General features: G+C 41.1%; 1 protein-coding gene across 1 annotated transcript in view; it reads right to left on the reverse strand.

Moving 5' to 3' along the window:
* The window catches only part of nherf1b (NHERF family PDZ scaffold protein 1b), a 36,489-nt gene that overhangs the window by 12,781 nt on the left and 3,796 nt on the right, over positions 1-19,912 (reverse strand). Inside the window, exon 2 of the mRNA XM_042504766.2 lies at positions 1,389-1,562. Within this exon, the coding sequence (XP_042360700.2) occupies positions 1,389-1,562 (174 nt within the window). The remainder of the gene's footprint in view (positions 1-1,388; positions 1,563-19,912) is intronic.

Genomic DNA, 19,912 nt, shown 5'->3' on the forward strand with positions numbered 1-19,912 from the left:
ATTCAGTCATTTTTAATTTAAATTTTCTGAACTTTATTTAAAAAATGTTGCACAGAACCTGCTGTATGTGATGTTGAAAATTTCAGTTTTTATTAAACATTTGCTAAAGGCATTTAAAGTTTTGTGTTGAAGTTTGTTATATTTCAAATTCTAAATTTCAACAGAATTTTTTTCATTTTTATTGTAAATGCATATTGGTTCCAAATATTGGTTTTCCATCTCATTAAGTACTAATTATCGGTATCAGCCCTGAAAAACCAATATCAGTCGACCCCTAATAAAAGACAAAAAATAATAGTAATGGAGCCGCTCTGTCGGTACAGTACGTGAAAAACTGCACTTTGTTACATTCTGTCGCTGCTTTTCTGTTTTAAAATAACACAATTTTTTAATGTAACCAATCCCTCAAACTTGCGCCTTGTTGTTTTTACACTCCATCCTAAAATAGTAAAAAAAAAAAAAAAAAAAAGGTCTTAATATATATATATTCTAAGATGTAATATTGAGCATTTGTCATTAATGGCAATAATACAACTACAAGGTTACATTTAGGACATGAAAAGAAAGTCGTGCTCTTTGTTCCAATAAAGAGCAAACAGGATTTCTTTGTCATTACTGTTTAGGTGTAGGTGAGGCCTGATTACACACCATTCTTCTCTATTTTTATCCCAGTGAAAACGTCACTACAGGCTGCTTAGAGCGGAAGTGTGGCAGACTAATCAGGATGGATATTTTTGTGTAACTGTAATCAGGTACTAAGATGACTCTGTTGCTATTGTGTCACAAATATTGCCTTAAATAAGACCAAAATTAGTCATTCTGGGAGTCTCTAAACTAGAAAGTCATTTCGCTACAACAGTTTTCCTAAATGTCTCTTTTCTTACACCATACTGAGCCCTGTATGATCTCACAGTACTCTAGCACTGACCTTATTAACCCTTTGAAAGTAGAGCAAAATGGCTTGATTTATTTCAAAAACATGAGAGGAAGGCATTGAACAATGAAGGAAGAAATGACCAAAACATAGGGAAAAAATTAATACGTACAAGAAATGTACTGTAGAAAAATAAAATAAAAACAAGCGAATAACCTTGAAAACGTGCTTAAAAAAATAACAATAATTCTGTAAAATATTTCAAATATATAATTAAGATTATTAAAGGTATATTTTGGGTCATTTTCCCTAGCTTTAAAAAAAAAAAATTCTAAATATGCAAATTTCTTGAAAATTGTACTTCTTGCCAAGTTACTCACTGCCTTTTTTCCCATATTTTTAAGAGAAAGCAAGCTAATTCGCTCACGGTTCAAAGGACTAAATACTTGTGACAGGTGTCTGAACACAGCACAAGAAAAGTGACGTGCATCCGGGTTTCAAAGGGTTAAAGTACCTGTACTATCCTGTCCTTGGCGAGCAGCCCCGCCCTCTCTGCTGGAGAGTCTTCGTCCACAGCTCTGATGTACTGGCCCGGCCGCACCCGCTCGCTGTGCAGGTTGAAGCCATATCCGTTGGGCCCTCGCTGGATCACACACAGACGAGGCCGCAGCTCGTTGCACAACACCTCCTGAAAGAGAGCAGAGGAAGGAAAACAGACAAGTTAACACACTGTGATTTGACAAGCGTTAACAGAGCAGAATATTAGGTTTACCTCCACCATGGGATCAGGAAGAACGAGCGGCACAAAGATTACGGAGAGCTCCAGTGAGTCGTTAACCATGAAAATAAAGCCGAGGTTGAACATACAGCTGGCTGCTGCATGCTGATGTGTTGTGCGGCGTGTATTTAACAATCATGTGTAAACTGAAGCTGCCGTTTCGACTCCACGTGACTCCTAAGTGCTCGCCAGGAAGGAAGAGGGTCCTGGAGGCATGTGATTGGAGATTTGCTGGGAAGAGAATTTGTGGAGCGGGGGAGTAGAGGGTCGGCGCTGCTCTGGCCTTGAGGAAGGGACCAGTTCCGGTGTGGTCCGCAGCCCGGCTCGCTCCAGGCTCCGAGAAGGACAATGGAAGCTGGGCGTCGACCTCTGACCGCATCCCCCCTCGCCCCCTGTCCCGTCCAGTCCCACTCTGGGATGGCAGGAAGAGTTAGCACTGTATTGTCATCCAGGAAAAAACTCGAGCTAAACCCCAGAACCTCCCTTCCGCTATGTGGAAGAAGCAGGGTCTTTATTTAGAAAAAGGGGGCTTTGTCATGTAAGAGGTCAAAATATGAAGAACAGGAGCTCAGGAGACGCAGCGTTGGTCGGGGTAATCTTTGTCAGTGTGACCATATCTGACCCGACACTCCCTCCACATCAGAGCGGCCGTGTGCCGCCGCCCTCTGTCAACTCTACAGTCGAAGACAATGAACTATTAATAAGTCTGACTCACTTTCTACAGAAACATCTGATTGATTAAATATACTTTAGTGGACAGAAATGAACTGTGGACTTTGTAACAACTGACTCAACATATTCTCTGGCATACAGCTCGACACAAGCAGTGAGTGATGGTCATTTCACTGTGTTATGTAAGACAATTGTTCTGAGCTAACACCCCACCCACCTCCACCCAGAATGAACTTTTCTCTCTTCAATAAAGCACCTGGACAAAAACACGCTTTGTAAACTTTGTACTTTGGTGGCACTTGTGTTAATCAGTCCTGATGGTCTGTGACCACTCTGGGACACTTTCAGGACACCAGAAGCATTCAAAAGTCTGCAGTTTTGTAGATGGTTTGTTAGTTTCCTGCCAACCAAAGTTACTTTGGATGAATTTAGATTCTTTACCCTTTAAAACTTGATTCGACATCAGTTTCTTGTGCTGCATTCAGACACCTTTCGCAAGCTATTTAATGCAACCTAAACCAATTGGTTTGAGTTCTTCAAAAAGATGGAAAACAAAGGCAAAACCTTGCAAGAGATGTCCCACAAATTGCAAGAAATTAGTAAAAGCAGATGAAGAAAATAACTTAAAAATAACCAGAAAATGGGTTGGGGGAAATACACTTAGATGAAAAGTTTCACAGAATCACCATCACCAAACCCACCAGACCTCATTCATGTAAACAGTAACTTTAGTGTGTATAGATCCAGTATATTTTCTCTTCTTACTGGGTCAATTCAGGATTTTTTTTCACTAAACCTGAGCTGCTGATTGTTTGAACAGTCACAACTGGCCCGATAGGTGACTCCTGCGTGTCTGCATCAGTGTGATTGTTGTTTATTTTTTCACTTTTGTGTGTTTGGTGTGTAACTGTCTCTCTGTTCTCCCCCCGCCACTTGTTTCCAATCCTTCACTCCACACACCTGGTGGTACTCATCAATCTACACACCTGCCTGCAAACAAGCCTACAACCTACAAAAGAGCCGACTCGACAGTCATTCTCTGCCAGACTGCTGCCGAACACACACAAGTTCAGCTCCACTTCAGACTTTGCTTTAGCCACAGAAACACAGATCACCCCTCACCTCAGCCAGTCATCTTGTCCATTATTCTCCTGCACTGTTCACTTCTGTAACAAAGAAGTCTTTTCTTCTAACATCCATTTGTCTGTCTGCTTTTGGGTGCTTAGTCGCGAGCGTGACAGAAAAAGAGGGAGATTTTCTGGGGTTTTGGTTGGAACGGCCTACTCGCAATGTCCCTGCCCCCATATAACCCTACACCACAAATTAATACAATAAATAAAAGCATGTACACCAAATTACTTCTAATGAGCCTTAAATCTCTAGCTCACAGTAAAATGTACTAAAAATTACATCATGAACAATATCAAGTGCAAATATTGAACACCTTCGACAGAAAGAACAGGAAGGATAAACTGATGCAGGACTACAATCTGCAGACAACAGTTTCGCCTCGAGCGTGAGCTTGAATGTGTGCAGTGACAATGTCAGGCGGGGTCGTTTAAGTTGGGTTGCCAGGTACCACGACATATATCCTACAGTCTCGATTTGAGTCTTATCACTGTGAATTGAGGAGATTAGTGGGAGAAATGGCCAATCGGGAGCAGGGCAGGAGAAAGAGTTAAAAATAGGGAGACTCCAGTGTATATCAGGAGTGTTGGCAAGTATGACCAAGACAGGGTTTTGTTAGTGTTTCTGTCAACTTTAAATGAAGTGTGTGTTATGATGAAAGTGCCAAAAACATGCACTTTTGGTGGGCGTTGACGGTTCTGAATGCCGCAAGCTTTCTCTCAACACTACACCAATTTAAAAAAATGTTGTTTCTATTAGTAACTTTGAAACAAAAATATGAGTAAACAGGTTTCACATAGAAAAATACCAAATGTGGCCTTTAATGTAACAGCAGTTTGGCAAACTGTTCTCATCATCATGCAGATTGTTCCACTCGCTGTGTCCATCGAGTGCCGCCTGAGCAGCTGGAGAGTGTGCTGAACGTTTATCCTGCTGATCAGACGGCTCCCGATGAAGAGCCCTGCAGCCACAGTTTCATCATAATGCTGATTATACAAAAATGATTGTCTCTGATTGCACGTCCTTCACTGTCTCAAGTGTTACACCCTGTGAAACCACAAGGGCTTTAATCCAAAATTCACACAGAACAAACTGTCTTTTACTTTTAGTTTGGCTTGATGTTTATTCTTATTACTGACCTTTACGCCTCTGAAAGCCTGGAATTAACTAACAGCTCTCTGCTTTCTACTTTAACGGTGTGATGGCAGAGTGAAGCACTAAAGCAAAGAGCAAGATTCACGCTAGAGCTCTCACTCCTCGTAGCAGTAAATTACTTTCCATCATTTGTAATTACTCATTTTATGCGCCCAGTGTTGGACATCTGAAAGCAGATGAAACAAACTGCGGCGTTGGCATGAGACTCTCTGCCACTCGTCGGTGCTCTGGCTGACGTTAAGCGCTCCTGTACAGCGAGAGAGGCTCTGGCAGGGACAACAGAGGAGGGTTTGTGTCGGAGAGGAGTGGAGGGCCGAAGAATCTCCACGCGGGTCTGAAATCTGTGGAATCTGCTGAACACACACAAGCCGGGAGGCGAACCAAGGACCCGCTACTTGTTAAATGTGTGTGTGTTTCATGTGTTAACAACAAATACAATGTCAGTTCTCTGTAACGTTACAGCAGAAATCTGATAAACGCAGCTGCCTGTTACAATTATACTTGTTAGATCAAAGGTACAAACGCAGAACATTCATGGGACGTTCTGTAAATTACAAGCTGTTAAACTCCTCCATATATAATCAGAAACAAACTGAACAGCCCTATCTGCTGTGACCTAATTTACACTTTGTTTCTGACAGGCTTAACTCTGGTCAGATGTCAGTTTAATTCAGGAACATTATTTCTATACTTCCTCTCTAAGTCCTTATTTTGTTTAGCGTACTTCCCAGACCCTGAAGCAGTGACAGAGCAGGGAGGTGGCCTCTGGGGCTGCAGCAAAGCCACACATCTTTTAGGTCTTAAAAATACCTTTTTGAAATTTGATTTGCTGGTGCAATCAGGGAGACAAAGGGTAAATGACAAAATGGTGAAAAAGTTCTATTACTATTCTATTAGTAGTGCTGTTTATGCCAAAACCTAACCCTACCTAAAAATAGTAACCAGGGTTCCTGCATCTTACATTAAGATAGATTTAAGACTTTTTTTAATGCTACTCGAAATTTAAGGAAATTTAAGGCCAATTTTACAATAACCAAAATTGAAGGAAAATAAAACAGAAGCCAAAAACAATTACTTAAGGCTGGGGATGTTACTAATTATTTTAGGGTTTTACGATGCAAAGTTAGAAAAATGATTCATAAAAACCTTAAAAACCCTGAGTAACACTTTATACCTCTTTTGGTCATCCTCAACATTTGCTGTATCATGGTTTCTGAATGATGACAACAGTTGAAGAACAATTAGACACAAAAAAGGATGCAGCTTCTGAAGGAATATTATTTTCCCTTGGCACCTTTCATGTCAAATAACCTACAGATTTTTTTACACATTTTATTATCTGAAATGGCTTGAAATAGTGCTGCAATAAATTGGAAAAAAAAAATCTCCTCCTGGGGAGCACGATCCTGTACTAGGGATTATCCTATAACATCTTATTTCTCTGATATCTGAACGCAAGTTAAAGCTTTGACAAGTCAACTACCCCTATTTTAAGAAAACACTCTGAAGATTGAGCATAATTTCATCAGGTGAAAAAACACTGCGCTCATTATAACAGCCATTTAAAAATGCTAATCACATTTTTCAATCACCAAATTGTATTTTAAATATCACTGAAATATGCAGGCAATTGGAAGTTAACAATTAACTTTTATGAAAAGGATGAAATAAAAATTATTTAGTGGGTATCTCACATCCCGTCTCATGTCCTCTTTAAAAATAAAACCCACTCACAAGGTAACTCTCTCACACATGGGGGTGCACAAAAAATTGACAATCACACACATATATGTTCACACTCAGGATTTCCCGTGCACCCAAAAGAACCGTTCAGCCTGGCAAGAAGGCATCAAGCCAGAGTGTGTGTGTGTGTGTGTGTGTGTGTGTGTGTGTGTGTGTGTGTGTGTGTGTGAGAGAGAGAGAGAGAGAGAGAGAGAGAGGCTCGGACATACTTTCTGCATTGAACGTCCACAGACAGCTGTGGACTGTGACCCAAAACCATCCGTTTTCCTCTGGGTATCTTAATAAGTTAAACTGACTTGTAGTTCTGGTACCGACTATTGAGGGTGGCACGTTCATAAGTCTAGTCAACTAATCACACGCACCCCGATCCTGGACCCCCTGGGTTTGGGCTGAGACCTGAATGTTCATGTCTGGCTCCGCCTCCCCCAAATCACCTGCACATGTCAAAGTAAACGACAGATTCATTAATTCACTTATGCTGCTTCCTCAGAGTTAGTCGTGATGTTGTAATACTGCAGCATGTCTGTGAAAATCTAATTTTGATTACGATTCTTCAGCTACTGAAAAAAGGATTCTGTGACCATCAAGCGAATAATCTGAGTCAAACTCAGTGTGGCATGAAATCTTGTTTGGCACGCTCAAATACTGCGGATCATCTCCTTCAATTTGTCTGACTGTCACATTAAGATCAAATTCACACGGTTTTCTATTGTGTGAAATGTTCCTCTCGGATGAGAAAAACAGCATTTTCGAGATTGAACTCACGCTCTCGGTGACACAAACTTTCCTTTGTGGAGGGAAGTGTTAAACAGGAACTGTTGACACATCTTCCCTCAATATGCTTCCCTCTGCACTGGCTCAACTTCCTGACATGAAAGAGAAATTAAAATACAAAACACACCCAAACATATGCAGAAAAACACGCATGCACACACCATCATTGGAAAGGAGGCTTTCACTAGTTGGCATGAAAAGGACGAAGTGTCTGCAAAACGAAAACACATTTAGTGTCTGCAGAGAGCAAAGGATAAAATAACTGTATTTGACGTCTAATAAAAGAAGTCAGGCATCAACAAGCTTCTCTGAAATGCTGGTTAGCACGACTGCGGGGGAAATCTGACACGGATTTGCTGTTTCAAACTGTATTCAGTGCTGTTATAATGCACTGGTGGATGGTTGTTTGGCACCAGGCGCATCCACATGCAACATGCATGGGCGGCGTCTCTTGAGAACATTGCGGATGTGAACATTCGGACTTCGCTTATCGTGTGGATGTGTGTTTTTGTTCTTTTATCTTCACCTTACCATGTGCCTTTTTTGCCTAAACCTAACCGTCTGTGACTTTATTGCCTAATCCCAACCATTGCAACAGTCCAAGCTGTTGTGTGAATATAAGAAACCCACTGCTTCATCCCACCATGTGAATATGGCAACATCACCACAACGGTATCCCACAGCGTTAAACAGCGGATGCAGAAAGATACCTAAAAACATCATAAGTAGAAGGTCACTGACAGAGCGGCACCATGTGACAAGTTGGGATGAAAACTTGCTGATATAACACACTGACGTTGAAAAAGTACCTCATGGTACTTGGTACTTACACAGTTTTGTAACTCTGGACAGTTCAAATAAAGTGGAACCAAATCCTGTCATGTAGAAAGTAGAATTACATCACATTTGTTTCCACCAAGACAAATCTATTGCACACACTTCACTCTGATGTCTGCTGCTGTGACGCTTCTTATTTCTGCAAGATGCACCCTCTTTAAGCAGCTGATGTATGAGTGTAGTTTCTATCACCGCTGCACAGACTTCAGAAGGATTTGGCAACTCCAAATTCGCGATTGCTTTGAATACCAATCACCCCAAAACAAAACCAGCGTCCGTGTTAATATTCTCAAAACGCACTCGTGAGTAACACGGCTGTCTCACAAATCTCACTGCTGCTCCAACTCAACAGTTCCTCTGTGTGTTTTTCTGAGTTTACAGGTTCCTCACCCAAAGACTGATGTAACCCTGTTTCAGACTTGTTTCTGGTTTTCCTCAGGAAGCCGCGATAATCAAAAGACAAGATACAAAGTTCATTTTCAGGCTAAAGCAGCGCAGTGCAGCCTGAATGAGGAGCTGGTATTTTCAGAAACGAAAAGGTCAATTTCAAAATCCTATTCAAAACCATTTTTGAAAAAAAGTTGCCACCATGAATGCAACAGTGAATATGTAAAACACAAATTACAGCTTTGAAAACAGCCTTTTTGTAACTGAAGATCACAGAGGTTTTATGGTTGGTCAAAAAGGCCTTTTGTATTAAAAAGGGATCTTTGTTTTTATGTTGACATGACTGAAAAACTTACTAGGTCAAGTAAAAAGGAATGCAATTATAAGCTATTAATAATTATTCAATATTAATACCAATCACCAACACCAAAGTCAGCAGGATTTTGTGGAGCATAAATGTTTGTACCAAATTTCACAGCAATCCATCCAATAGTTGTTGAGATGTGTGCTGCATAACTGATCAAATATCAATCACAATCATGTTTTGGTCTTCCCACAATCAAATAAACATGATCGACTGCAATATTAACGTTTAAAATGTGTGCTTATGTCATTTAAAAAAACCTAGCTGCATGTCAGCTCAAACACTTTGTAGACTAAGTGCCAGACTCCACTTTTGGGGAGCTGTCATACCACTGCAATATTCAAAAGTAACCATTTTTACCATAATTGTGCAGCTCTAGTTGAGAGATTTTATTTTGGCAGAGTCCTTATTTCTTCCACAGGTGCTCACCGGTGTCTGACAAGCCAGTTTGATTGATTTACATTTTTAAAACCCTCTCAGGGAGGACTAAAAGGCAGCCAACTACCTCCTTAATAACCATCCATCATGTTTATCACTCTCTGACTCACCCACCGAAAATTTGCATCTGTCAGGCTCTCCAGCTGATTCTGTTCGACAGAGGAGTGCTGTGGCTGCGAGCGCCTCCGTCTCTGGCTGTCTGTGTGTGAAGGAGTGTGTGTGTGTGTGTGTGTGTGTGTGTGTGTGTGTGTGTGTGTGTGTGTGTGTGTGTGTGTGTGTGTGTGTGTGTGTGTGTGTGTGTGTGTGTGTGTGATGCCAGAGGCTGCAGCTCTGCTACTCAGCCTGCCAGTTATTTCATATTTTCCCTAACACTTGGCCAAGGGACTGATGTGTAACTGCAGGCCTTAATAAAAGAGAACGCATGTAGGACAACTATTACTTTGGGCTTTTTGCGTCTGTGACTCAACTTTGTTTTCACATGCCCAGAAAAAAAAATACTGAAATTTCCTATAATTACATAAATACACTACTGACGTAATTTAACCCTTTGAAACCTAAGCAAATTGCCCTGATTTCTTTCAAAAATATGGGAAGAAGGCAAAGAGCAGCTTGAGAAGAAATGGCCAAAGAATCAGCTATAAATTAGTAAAAACTTGCAAGAAATTTACCTGAAAATGAACACAACAGACAGGAAAATGACCTTAAGAAAGTAAAATATATATATATTATATATATAATATATATATTTTTCTTTAACATAATTTCAAATATATAACTACAGGAATTATAAATATGATATATGTTTTATGTTTCCTTTTTTGGATAATACCTAATAATCTCCCCAAGTTACCTGAAATAAGAAAAAAAGTTTTTTTTTAAAAACATACGAGACATGACCAAAAAAGTGCTGAAAACCCTAACCCTAACCCTTTCTGTGGCACAATTTTAAATTCAAATTATAATGATCATCAGTATAGTTTTCTGGACATTTTTTCCAAAATCCTTATTTTTTCTTGCCAGCTTTTAGAAGATATTTCTTGCCAAGTTGCTCATTGACTTTTTCCTACATTTTCAAAAGAAATCAAACCTGTCTGATGCCAATCCAGGCTCTAAAGGGTCAACTACCCATCCAACATTTGGTAAACTAACGAGTCCTGCAAATCATCAGCTGAATCTGTCACACTCAGCTGTGCATGCTGATATGTCCTCTATAGCGCTCTTTAAACCTCATGCATCGTTCTCTCTGCTGCTAACTTCATCCCCCATGTTGCTCTAATAAAAGCGGGCAGCTCCCCCATGACTTGGACCTCTTTGATCAGCCTAAAGAATAACCGCCAAAGTGACACGCCGCCAGGCACCATGGTTACTCAGTGACATGACAAGTCGTTGGCCTGCCCGCTCCTTGTGATTGTCATGACGGAGTTTAACAGCCTCAAGGACAGACTTAATAAATGTTTGATGCAAACCTGGTTCCTTTTTAACCACCACCAAGTTTTGTGCTCTTGAGTGTACGGAGCGCACCACTCTCTCGGGCAGGACGGGGGTGTTGGATTTCAAGCTGGACCATTGAACCAGCTGCGAGGCAGGCGGTGGCGGGAACAAAGCCCCCTACTGTCCCCCCTTCCATGAGGATGGGACAAACTGGCTTTATAAAAGACACCAAAGAAAGGTTCTGCTGAGGGTTCCCGTTACAATAGACTCTTTCGGGGGAAGGCCCAAAAATAGAAAAGTAATGTCAGTCATCACAGCAGGGGTACAAGCACTGATAAGACCAAATGGAGTGGTCTTGATTACCAGAGAAGCCTCGCCGTCGCTTTAAGATCCTTTGAGAATAGAGCTAGCAGCGTCTGCGTTTCCTCTAGGCTCTTCATCTTGAGTTCATTCACTCTGCAGTCTTCTTTTTTAAAACTCATGATTGCATTAGTTTAGCCCAACGCTGACTGACAGTTCTGTCTTATCTCAGTTTAACTCCTCGGCCAGTCTTCCTGTCTCTGACCCTCCGCCCTTGCAGACCTGAAACCAGTATCAGCTCAATAACCTTGAGCACAAGTTTCACTTCCACCTTTCAAACACAAACACGTGCAGAGCACTGCAATGTTTGATACAAGAAATGAATTTAAAGAAGAAGGAGAAGGCAACATTAAAAAAATATAGCCGTTAAGATATTTGAGAGAAGAACCTGAATATCACATTCAGGAACTGACAACATGACGTGGTCACACTTACATGAGAACGCATTAAACATCAGTGGTTTACATAACCAGTGCTGTGTGAGCTTTGCAGTCAGAATAAAATCATGGATCGTTAAGTATTACCAACATGAGTGTTGATAATGTTGTTGTTGTGAATGTTTGCAGAAACGTCCCAGAAATGCATTAATTGGGTCCATGGTATGAATCTAAAAATATGTGGCTATTGTCTATCGGCGGTCCCTGTGGACCTGCGTGTTGAGGACCGAGCTTGAGAGAGCTGGGGATGAGAGCAGGCAGTGGGCAGGTGTCAGATCTGTGCGGAGCACCAAACAAAATCACCAACACATCTCCAACAGAGTGAAAATCACATCCAAAACAAAAGTTTCACTGTCAGTGGTACAAACAAAAACAATGTACACGCATGTGTTCGTCTTGGTTTTGGGACATCTGTGTCTTGCACTGTGGGAAGCGAGGTGAACGACAGGGAGTGAGTCTATTTCAGGGCGAGCAGCCAGTCATTTCCCCCTCCACCCCCCGGCAGGGTGCGGCCCTCCGGCTCATTGTCCGGCCGGGGTGGTGAACCTTCAGCAGAATGGAGTGGGAACTGGAATGTGGCATTGTGGAGTCTCGATCCAGGATCCCATGAGACCCAATCACCAGCAAACCCAACACCCACCCACCCACCCACACACACACACACACACACACACAAACACGGTTCAGGTTCCACCCCTGACCTGGGCCACATTGGTCTTGGCCGCGGGGACAAGACAGTGGTGCTGTTGTTTGGACTGACGTCAGTGAGAGCTATGATTTACAAAGACGACATATCATTGATTATATGTGCCGCTCCTGATCAACAGAGCAGTAAAATGTCCTGTTGTGATGGTAGAACTGTATCCTTCCTTTGCTCTGGATGTAACAGTTATGCCTTTTGGCAGTTTATGACTGTCTGACATTAAACAATATAAACTTGTGTTTTAAAAAAAAGGGCTCACACGTGGTTGCCCTGCTGGCCTATGAGGGTTTTAGATGAACATGAAATCTCAACATCTCCAGATGAAGTCTGGCTGTGGACTTTTGTTACATGTCCTCCATGCTCTCCTCTCTACCCTAATTCACGATACGATACGATACGATACGATACGATACGATACGATACGATACGATACGATACGATACGATACGATACGATACGATACGATACACTATATTGTCCCCATAGATGAAATTTGTCTTGGACTCAGTGCTGCATAGATTTTGCATCCACACTTACAACAACAACAATAATCACACCATGACATTAAAAACACAACAACCTGAACAAAAACAACACCAGTCATTGTTCATCTATCTGCCAAAAAAAAAAAAGGCCAAAAACTGCCCCCAGATTTTTTTTTAAAAAAGGCAAACACTCGATGCACTTTGGTACACACTGATTCTATAACTATTTAATGAGCATGTTTTCATCATTTATATTCTCCTTCCCCCTGTGTTAAACAGATGTTGTAATGACTTGTGCATGACTGTCTTGCAGAAACACTGGTGATACTCTTGTTATCTTGGGCAACATTTTGTGATAGTATTGAGTCACAAGTTACTGAGAGATTCACGCCCATAATACACACAAAAACAGCACCTCTAATAAAAGCCATTGGACAAGAGAAGTGTGTGTAAAGTGCAGTGATGTCTGGTGGTGATTATTAAAACACAAACTGAACACATAATGTCAAGCTGTAACTGCAAGAGAAAAGAAATGAGATTGTGGTTTTAGTTATTCTGGTATAGATAGACTTCTCTTTTTCTTCTCTTAGTGGCTCCATTTTAGTTCTGTTAAACAAAATTATTGAGTGTATTTATTTTTATTTAGCTGCAATTGATAAATAAATATTACCAGTGATGTGTTTCTGTGATATTAGATTTCTTCAGTTCAATATCAATAACATAATATGTTATAGTATATGGATTTTTACACTATGATTTATGATATAGAAACTCAAACAGAGAAACTTTAAACGATAAAATATCAGAGACTTGATGACTGCTAAAATAGGTGTTGAAATGTAGGAATATCGATATCGCTTAGTGACCAAAAGAGTTGTTATATATCCTCATATTGGATAGTCCAATATTGTCGTCCCTGATTATCATTCATTTATTTACTTGGTATGTTTGTACATTGTGTTCTGACACTTCAGACGCAGTCACTTTCTCTGCCTGCCCTCATCAGTAGATTCCCTCCACCTGCTGATCATCACTCACCTGTTCCTCACTCGCTCATTATCTCCCTGGTATATATACCGGTCCATTTTCACCAGCTCTCTGCCAGATAGTCTTTGTGCTCCGTGCAGCAGCTTTCCAGCATTTCTTATCTTTATTGTGATTTTTTGATCTAGTTTTTGCCCCTGGATGTATTTTGGATTCTGCCTCAGCTGATCCCTTGTTAATTTGTAAAGTGCCTGGATCATTTTGCATCCTTGTACTGTTTTTATCTGTGAAATGTGACAAGAAGTTTGTTTTGACCTGACTCCCTCTTGAATTAAGCAGTTTATTTGCTGGAGTGTCAGGGTCCTAACATGGTCAACTGTTACAAAATACCTGTTGCTCTGAGACAGTCATGACCTTTTCATAATTCTTTAAACCTCAAGTCTGCTGTTAGACTACTGATTCTAACAACAACAAACAACCAGATATATGTTGGCAATAGTTTTAACTCGATGTTAAAAGTGTGCTAACTTGTTGGCATGACTGGGGCAAAACACTACTTCAGTTGCCAACATGCATGTGCATATTTTTGATTTTGTCTGCTGTAAAAGGGTCTATACACCCAGTGTTTGAAGTGTTTTAAGGACTTGTTCATTTTCTTCTTCATGTCTTTTTCATCATCTCACAGTATTTATCATCCTGCCACCACGCTCATACGTGTTACATCACACACTTGAGATTGCGCCACCTCTTTCTTATAAACAAATTGGTGCAGCAGGGAAACACGTTACTTAGAAAATACACACTTCCTTGAGTTGAAACACAATGAAGCCCCTGACATCCTCCAGTTACCCTGAAACACGCCAGAATATCAACACAGAGCAGCAAAGGAAAGGGTGACTCCCAAATGTTCTCTCTCACACACACACACACACACACTAACCTGAAAAACACCCACGCAAAACAAATACAAACTTAACACAAACGCCAAGCAAGCCGTGTGCAGCAAGTCCGAATAAATCATACACACACTCCTTTACCCAAACAGAGCCTGAACAATACCTGGCTCTGTCACAATGGCTTCAATGATAAGCAAACCAACAAACACAGCTGGAGACACTGTTTACTCTCATGATTCAGTGTCTGTAGCTGCAACAGCACGCTATTCAAGCAGTGTTACATTTTATTCAGAATATTTACTGTTCTTCTGCTCAGATACACAGCAATGATGAGATCCTTTAAACTGTAGATTTACTGTCCTGCTACGAGCTGCAGGCTAGAGGGGTGAAAAGAGGATCAAGACGACAGGCTGGGGGGGCAGTCTTCCACCAGCAACAATGACAGGAAACCAGTGCAAACGTCCTGGGGTGTGTGCATAGGCCAAGAGTCCCATAGACAGCAGCAGGCAGCCAGGAACACACCCCCTGACCATCCTGGCTCAAATAGCGACTCTGGGTGTGGTTATTTTTTGCCTTTGGTGCTTGACAAATGATCACCCAGAGCTGACGTTTATTCTATTAACAGAAAATTGTATCCCCAGGCTATTCCCGAAGGCATTACATCAGATGATGTAAACTCTGAAAACAAGTGATTTTGTGCCACTGAAGGAGACATGACAGTACACAGACAGGAATGTCACATGGATGTGACATTATCCTCCCTTAAGGCAAATAATGAAAGCCTTATCTGCTAAATAAAGGTCATCTAAGTAAAGTAGGGCTGGGCGGTGAGGCTTAAAAAAAACACTGATATTTTTTTGCTATATCACCATACACGATATAATCTCGATATTTTGAAATCTCCTAAAAATGTACACTACCAAAATAGAAAATGAACATGAGGATTCATTCACTGTGAACTGGAAATAAACTAATATCTCCAGTTCATACACTAATAACATTTCCAAGTCTCACTGGTTTTCCATGCTCGCACAATGGGACTGAATAATCGTGATCAGAGCTCAGCAAATATAAAAACACATGCCTCCCCTGAGCACACTATCGTTAAACTCATTAAGTTAGACTGTTAATGCAGCGCTGTTAAGAGTGATGAGTTATTCTCTGTAGGCAGGAAATAAACTTACAGCTCTGCAGTTCATATATTAATATTATTTGCACGTCGCACTGGTGCTCTATGGTCACAAAATGGGACTAGCAGATACAATAATGTACACCTCATCTGCCTGCATCAAGCCCATCCTTATTCTGAAGTTGTCAAATACTACCATTTTAGCTGTGATTTTGTTGTAAAATCCAGACGGCAAAAGTCACCTTTCGTTGCTGTATGACAGGCTGCCAGGTGGCGTCAGCTGAGAGTTGAGCTGATTTTTATTTGTAAACTTGTCTTTTGATGTCTGGGCCCCAATTTAAAAGCTTTGAATAGCTTATCAGCGTGTCCCATTTCACACGTCTAATTTTACTCGAAATCATGTTTGTATTAGTATTTTTATCGACTCTGGGAATAAACTATGAATGAATTAACAGATGAGAACGCAGCCAGGCAGAACCGTTCATAAGGTTATGACACTCTGCCGGATGGCACGTGCCGCACCTGATAGGCGATTGGACAGCTTAAGTTGTGAACGTGGCTGGACAGAACCTGTCCCGTTAGCATGATAAGCTGCTGGACGCCATCAAGTTGAAACGCTGCCAGAAATGACGCATATAGGTCACTATAGACGGGCAAGAAGGGCAGTTAATGAATCCAACAAACCCCGGATTTAGATTTGGGAGTCCCGTGTTTGCTTCATGTCTGAATGTGATGTTTTTTTTTCCTTCACTTATCCAAATGCCCGTTTTGACTAATCCTAACCATCCATGCCAGCATGTGCTTTTGTTGACGTCTCGAGTTTTGTTGCCTAAACATAATGACATGCTTTTGTAGCGTAATCCCACCATGTGCTTTTGTTGTCATCCTGGTGACAGAAGCAGAATCCCGAACATAAAGATCAGACGCAGAGGAATAACTAGAGCGTAATATGTAGACGTAGAAGTCCACTGTCAAAGCGGCAATATGTGACGACTTGGGGGAGAGGGAGAAAACCAAAACACCAAAGCTAGTCTGTGCCGTTGATTTTAAAAAATATGGTCACAATTTATATTCAAAAGTTTGAAATATCATCATTTCATACATCCCACGCAGACCAAGATGTGATATAACGAGCATATTTGATATATCACCTTAAAGTGACATGGGTCGGGGTTTGCCACAGGTGACACACACTGAATGGGCAGCCCATGAAAGTCAGTTAAAAAGGCCAATTTCAGCAAAGGCACTGGAGGCCACACAAAAATCCTCCCACGCTTAAGATTCAGGATGATTTGTTTAGGGAAAACACTTTGTCCCCTGCAGTTAAAGAACCATACTTTCTATGTAAAGCCTGTAAAAAGCTGAGCATGTGTGGTGAACACAGTGGAAGGATTCAAGCTCTCTAATAAGCAGGTTTTATTTGAATGTGAAGATTAGAGACTCACATTAGAGGAGGGAAGTGACAACCAGCAGGCACAGAGTCGCCTTCATGTCTGATTTCAGGCCTCTACAGGGAGTGTCCTTTATCCAAATACTGTAGATACAGTTATGTTACACACACTGACACTCTTAGAAACACTGGTACCAGATCTCATCTCGCCACAGTCAGTTTCATCTGACACAAGCGCTCTTCCTCTCCTGTAATTACTGTTTAAAGACGGTCTTATGTAAGCAGCCGACAGCCATTCAGGAAGACTCCCAAGAAAACTTCTCACCCTCACACTCTCGCGTCAGTCTGAATGAATCACTGAAGAAAAAGCAGCGTGATGAAGGAAATACAGCTCCTGAAAAACACATTTACAACAGTTTAACTGCACTTTGGTTCTGTTCCGAATAATCACCCATTTTGTAGAGTTTACTGATTTGCTTTTTTTAAATACTGTGACAAATCTAATGAGCTCAGTTGTTTTCATTAGTAATTTCCGAAGAATAAATTTCAAGCATAAGGTCTCTTCAGCCTCTCGAATACGTGGATTTTCTCTGTTATGTAATTTTCAATTACAGTACGTTGGTAGGACAACATAAGAAATGTATCTCTTTTTCACATTATTCCCTGACACACACCACTTAAAGTGGTGTAGTAGCTAGCAGCTTAGGTATAACATGAAAAAAAAATCTACTTATTGGGGTAGCATAACAATAATACCTGAATATCTGCTGCAAATTGTACTTGCCATTTATGAAACCTGACGGTAGACGTAAACAAAAGATCGGGCAGGTCGTGTGCTCAAAATAAATAATCCCAATCAACTGAAAAATGATCAGGCCTGATACCGATCCTGGCAAACCGATTTTATACAGTCTATAAATAATTTTTAACAATTATTGACAGATTAAAGGATATATTCTAATTTTGTGTCTGTGTTATGAAAACAGGTCAGAAGCCCACATGCACAGTGAAACAGGTTGTTCTTGCTGTAATAATTCCTCCTCTTCATACTGACCATTTTAAGATCACTTCCCAACATGCTTCCTGTGTAAGTGATGGGTGAGTAAGTCTTTGTTGCTACATTTTGTTACCACACTGCATGAAACTCAATAATTTTTTCGAGGCAGTAAAGTCAGACAGCACACGTCACCAAAGCCACAAATGCAAACTTGTCTCCATGAGTTTATCTTTCTAGATGAGCTGATGGATCTGTAATTCGTGCTGAGACAGAGCATCCGCTGCAACTTCACTCCACTCAACAATGGCAGAGTAAAACTTTTACTGCCTGGTAAACAAAACATCGACCTTTGGAGCCAACGATGATGTGTTTATCCGTGTGTTTTGTTACTCGATGACGGTAGTGGCTCCTATTTTCTTCCCGGGCCACGCTCCATGTTTTGACCTTCATCACTGCTTGTTCATATTTTTCGCACCTCGCCCACGCTCTCGCACTATCGCCTACCTCTATTCTCACAGATACACACACACACACAGCGAGACATCAGCATAACCATGGCAACCATGAGCGAGGCTCCTCAGTTTCCGGAGAAGGCGTCGCTCTTCGAACCCTCTTTTGTGTTGCATCAAAGACTGAGGCCAGACGGGCGGAGTGCGGACGTCAGTGTGACTGCTGAAACAACGCTGTCTGTGCGTGTGTGTGTGTGTGTGTATTCCCAGGCTGTTCATGTTTGTGTGTGTGAGCTTTGTGTGTGTGTCATTGGCCAGGCCACAGGGCTCGGGCACAGGAATGCCGGACAGGATGTTGGGAGAAAATTCCAGAAAGAGTTGAGTCAATGCAAAAAAACACACCCTGAGGTGCATCTGACTGTAACGTAGAGACACAGCAGACTCTTAACTGAAACCCCTCGAGTCCAATTTACACACTTGCACACTCTGTGTCTTCTGTCCCTGATTAACTTCTGCAGCCTGTGAAATCTTAGTTTTGTACGCATTTACATAAGAAATTCATGACTGGGCTCACTGATTTCAGCAGGATCTTTGCTCCATGTGTCAAACTCACGTTGAAATGAAAATCAAAGTGTTGAAAATGAGTTTTCCAGAGGTGTGTTTGTTTGTTTCGATGTCGTTTCCCTCTGGGTCGTGTGCCAATGTGACTCCATTAGGCCATCTGTGGAGTGTATCGAGAGTAAACACAAGAACAATCGCTGTATAATCCGGCGACAAACAACAGAACCAAGCAAGAGCTGTGCACAAGTGTGGGCCTTAAAGACCAGAAACAAAACTCCAAAAGGCCCTGCATGCTCTGCTTATGTAGAGGCTGTCGTTACACTGTTATTATGAAGAGGAAAAAATGATGATGTGGGGAAGCAGTGAGTGGCCACCTATGAAAAATGCCAAAGCTTCAGTAATGACAATGTGGCATTTCAGGGATTTTTCTTTGAACTGCTGACTTCATACAAGGAGACAGAGTTGACAAAAATGCAAACTGCATCAGTAGGATCCTTAACATGTTTCCTCTTCTCCACCACTTGGGGCATTCTTGGAAATTAATGGTAAAATACGTCTTTTAAGATTAGTGCACATAGGCTTTTTTAACACAGAAAAATGTGCTAAAATAGACAATAGACTCATTTCCAACTGCCAGAAGACAAGCTGTGCACACAACTTTGCAGACAAGTATGCCTTTTTGTTTGTTAGTAAAGAGTAGAAAGCAGCATGGAGGCCAGTGAAAAGTAATTATGAATGATGTTTGAGAGACAAATGGTAATTTGTGGAGGCCTGGGATTGCATCACGCTTGAAAAGGGGCATGAAGAGCCACCTGAGAATCGTATTTCTATCACTGCCGATAACCTTAATGTTAATCTTTACCATTGAATCTTAACCCCCAAAACACTTTTTTTTCCAGCTAAAAAGGAATATATATGGATATTCAGTAGTATTTTTAAT

The sequence above is a fragment of the Plectropomus leopardus genome, chromosome 18 (genome assembly GCF_026936395.1).
Source record: "Plectropomus leopardus strain MGB_pleo_1.0 chromosome 18, ASM2693639v1, whole genome shotgun sequence".
NCBI lineage: Eukaryota > Metazoa > Chordata > Actinopteri > Perciformes > Serranidae > Plectropomus > Plectropomus leopardus.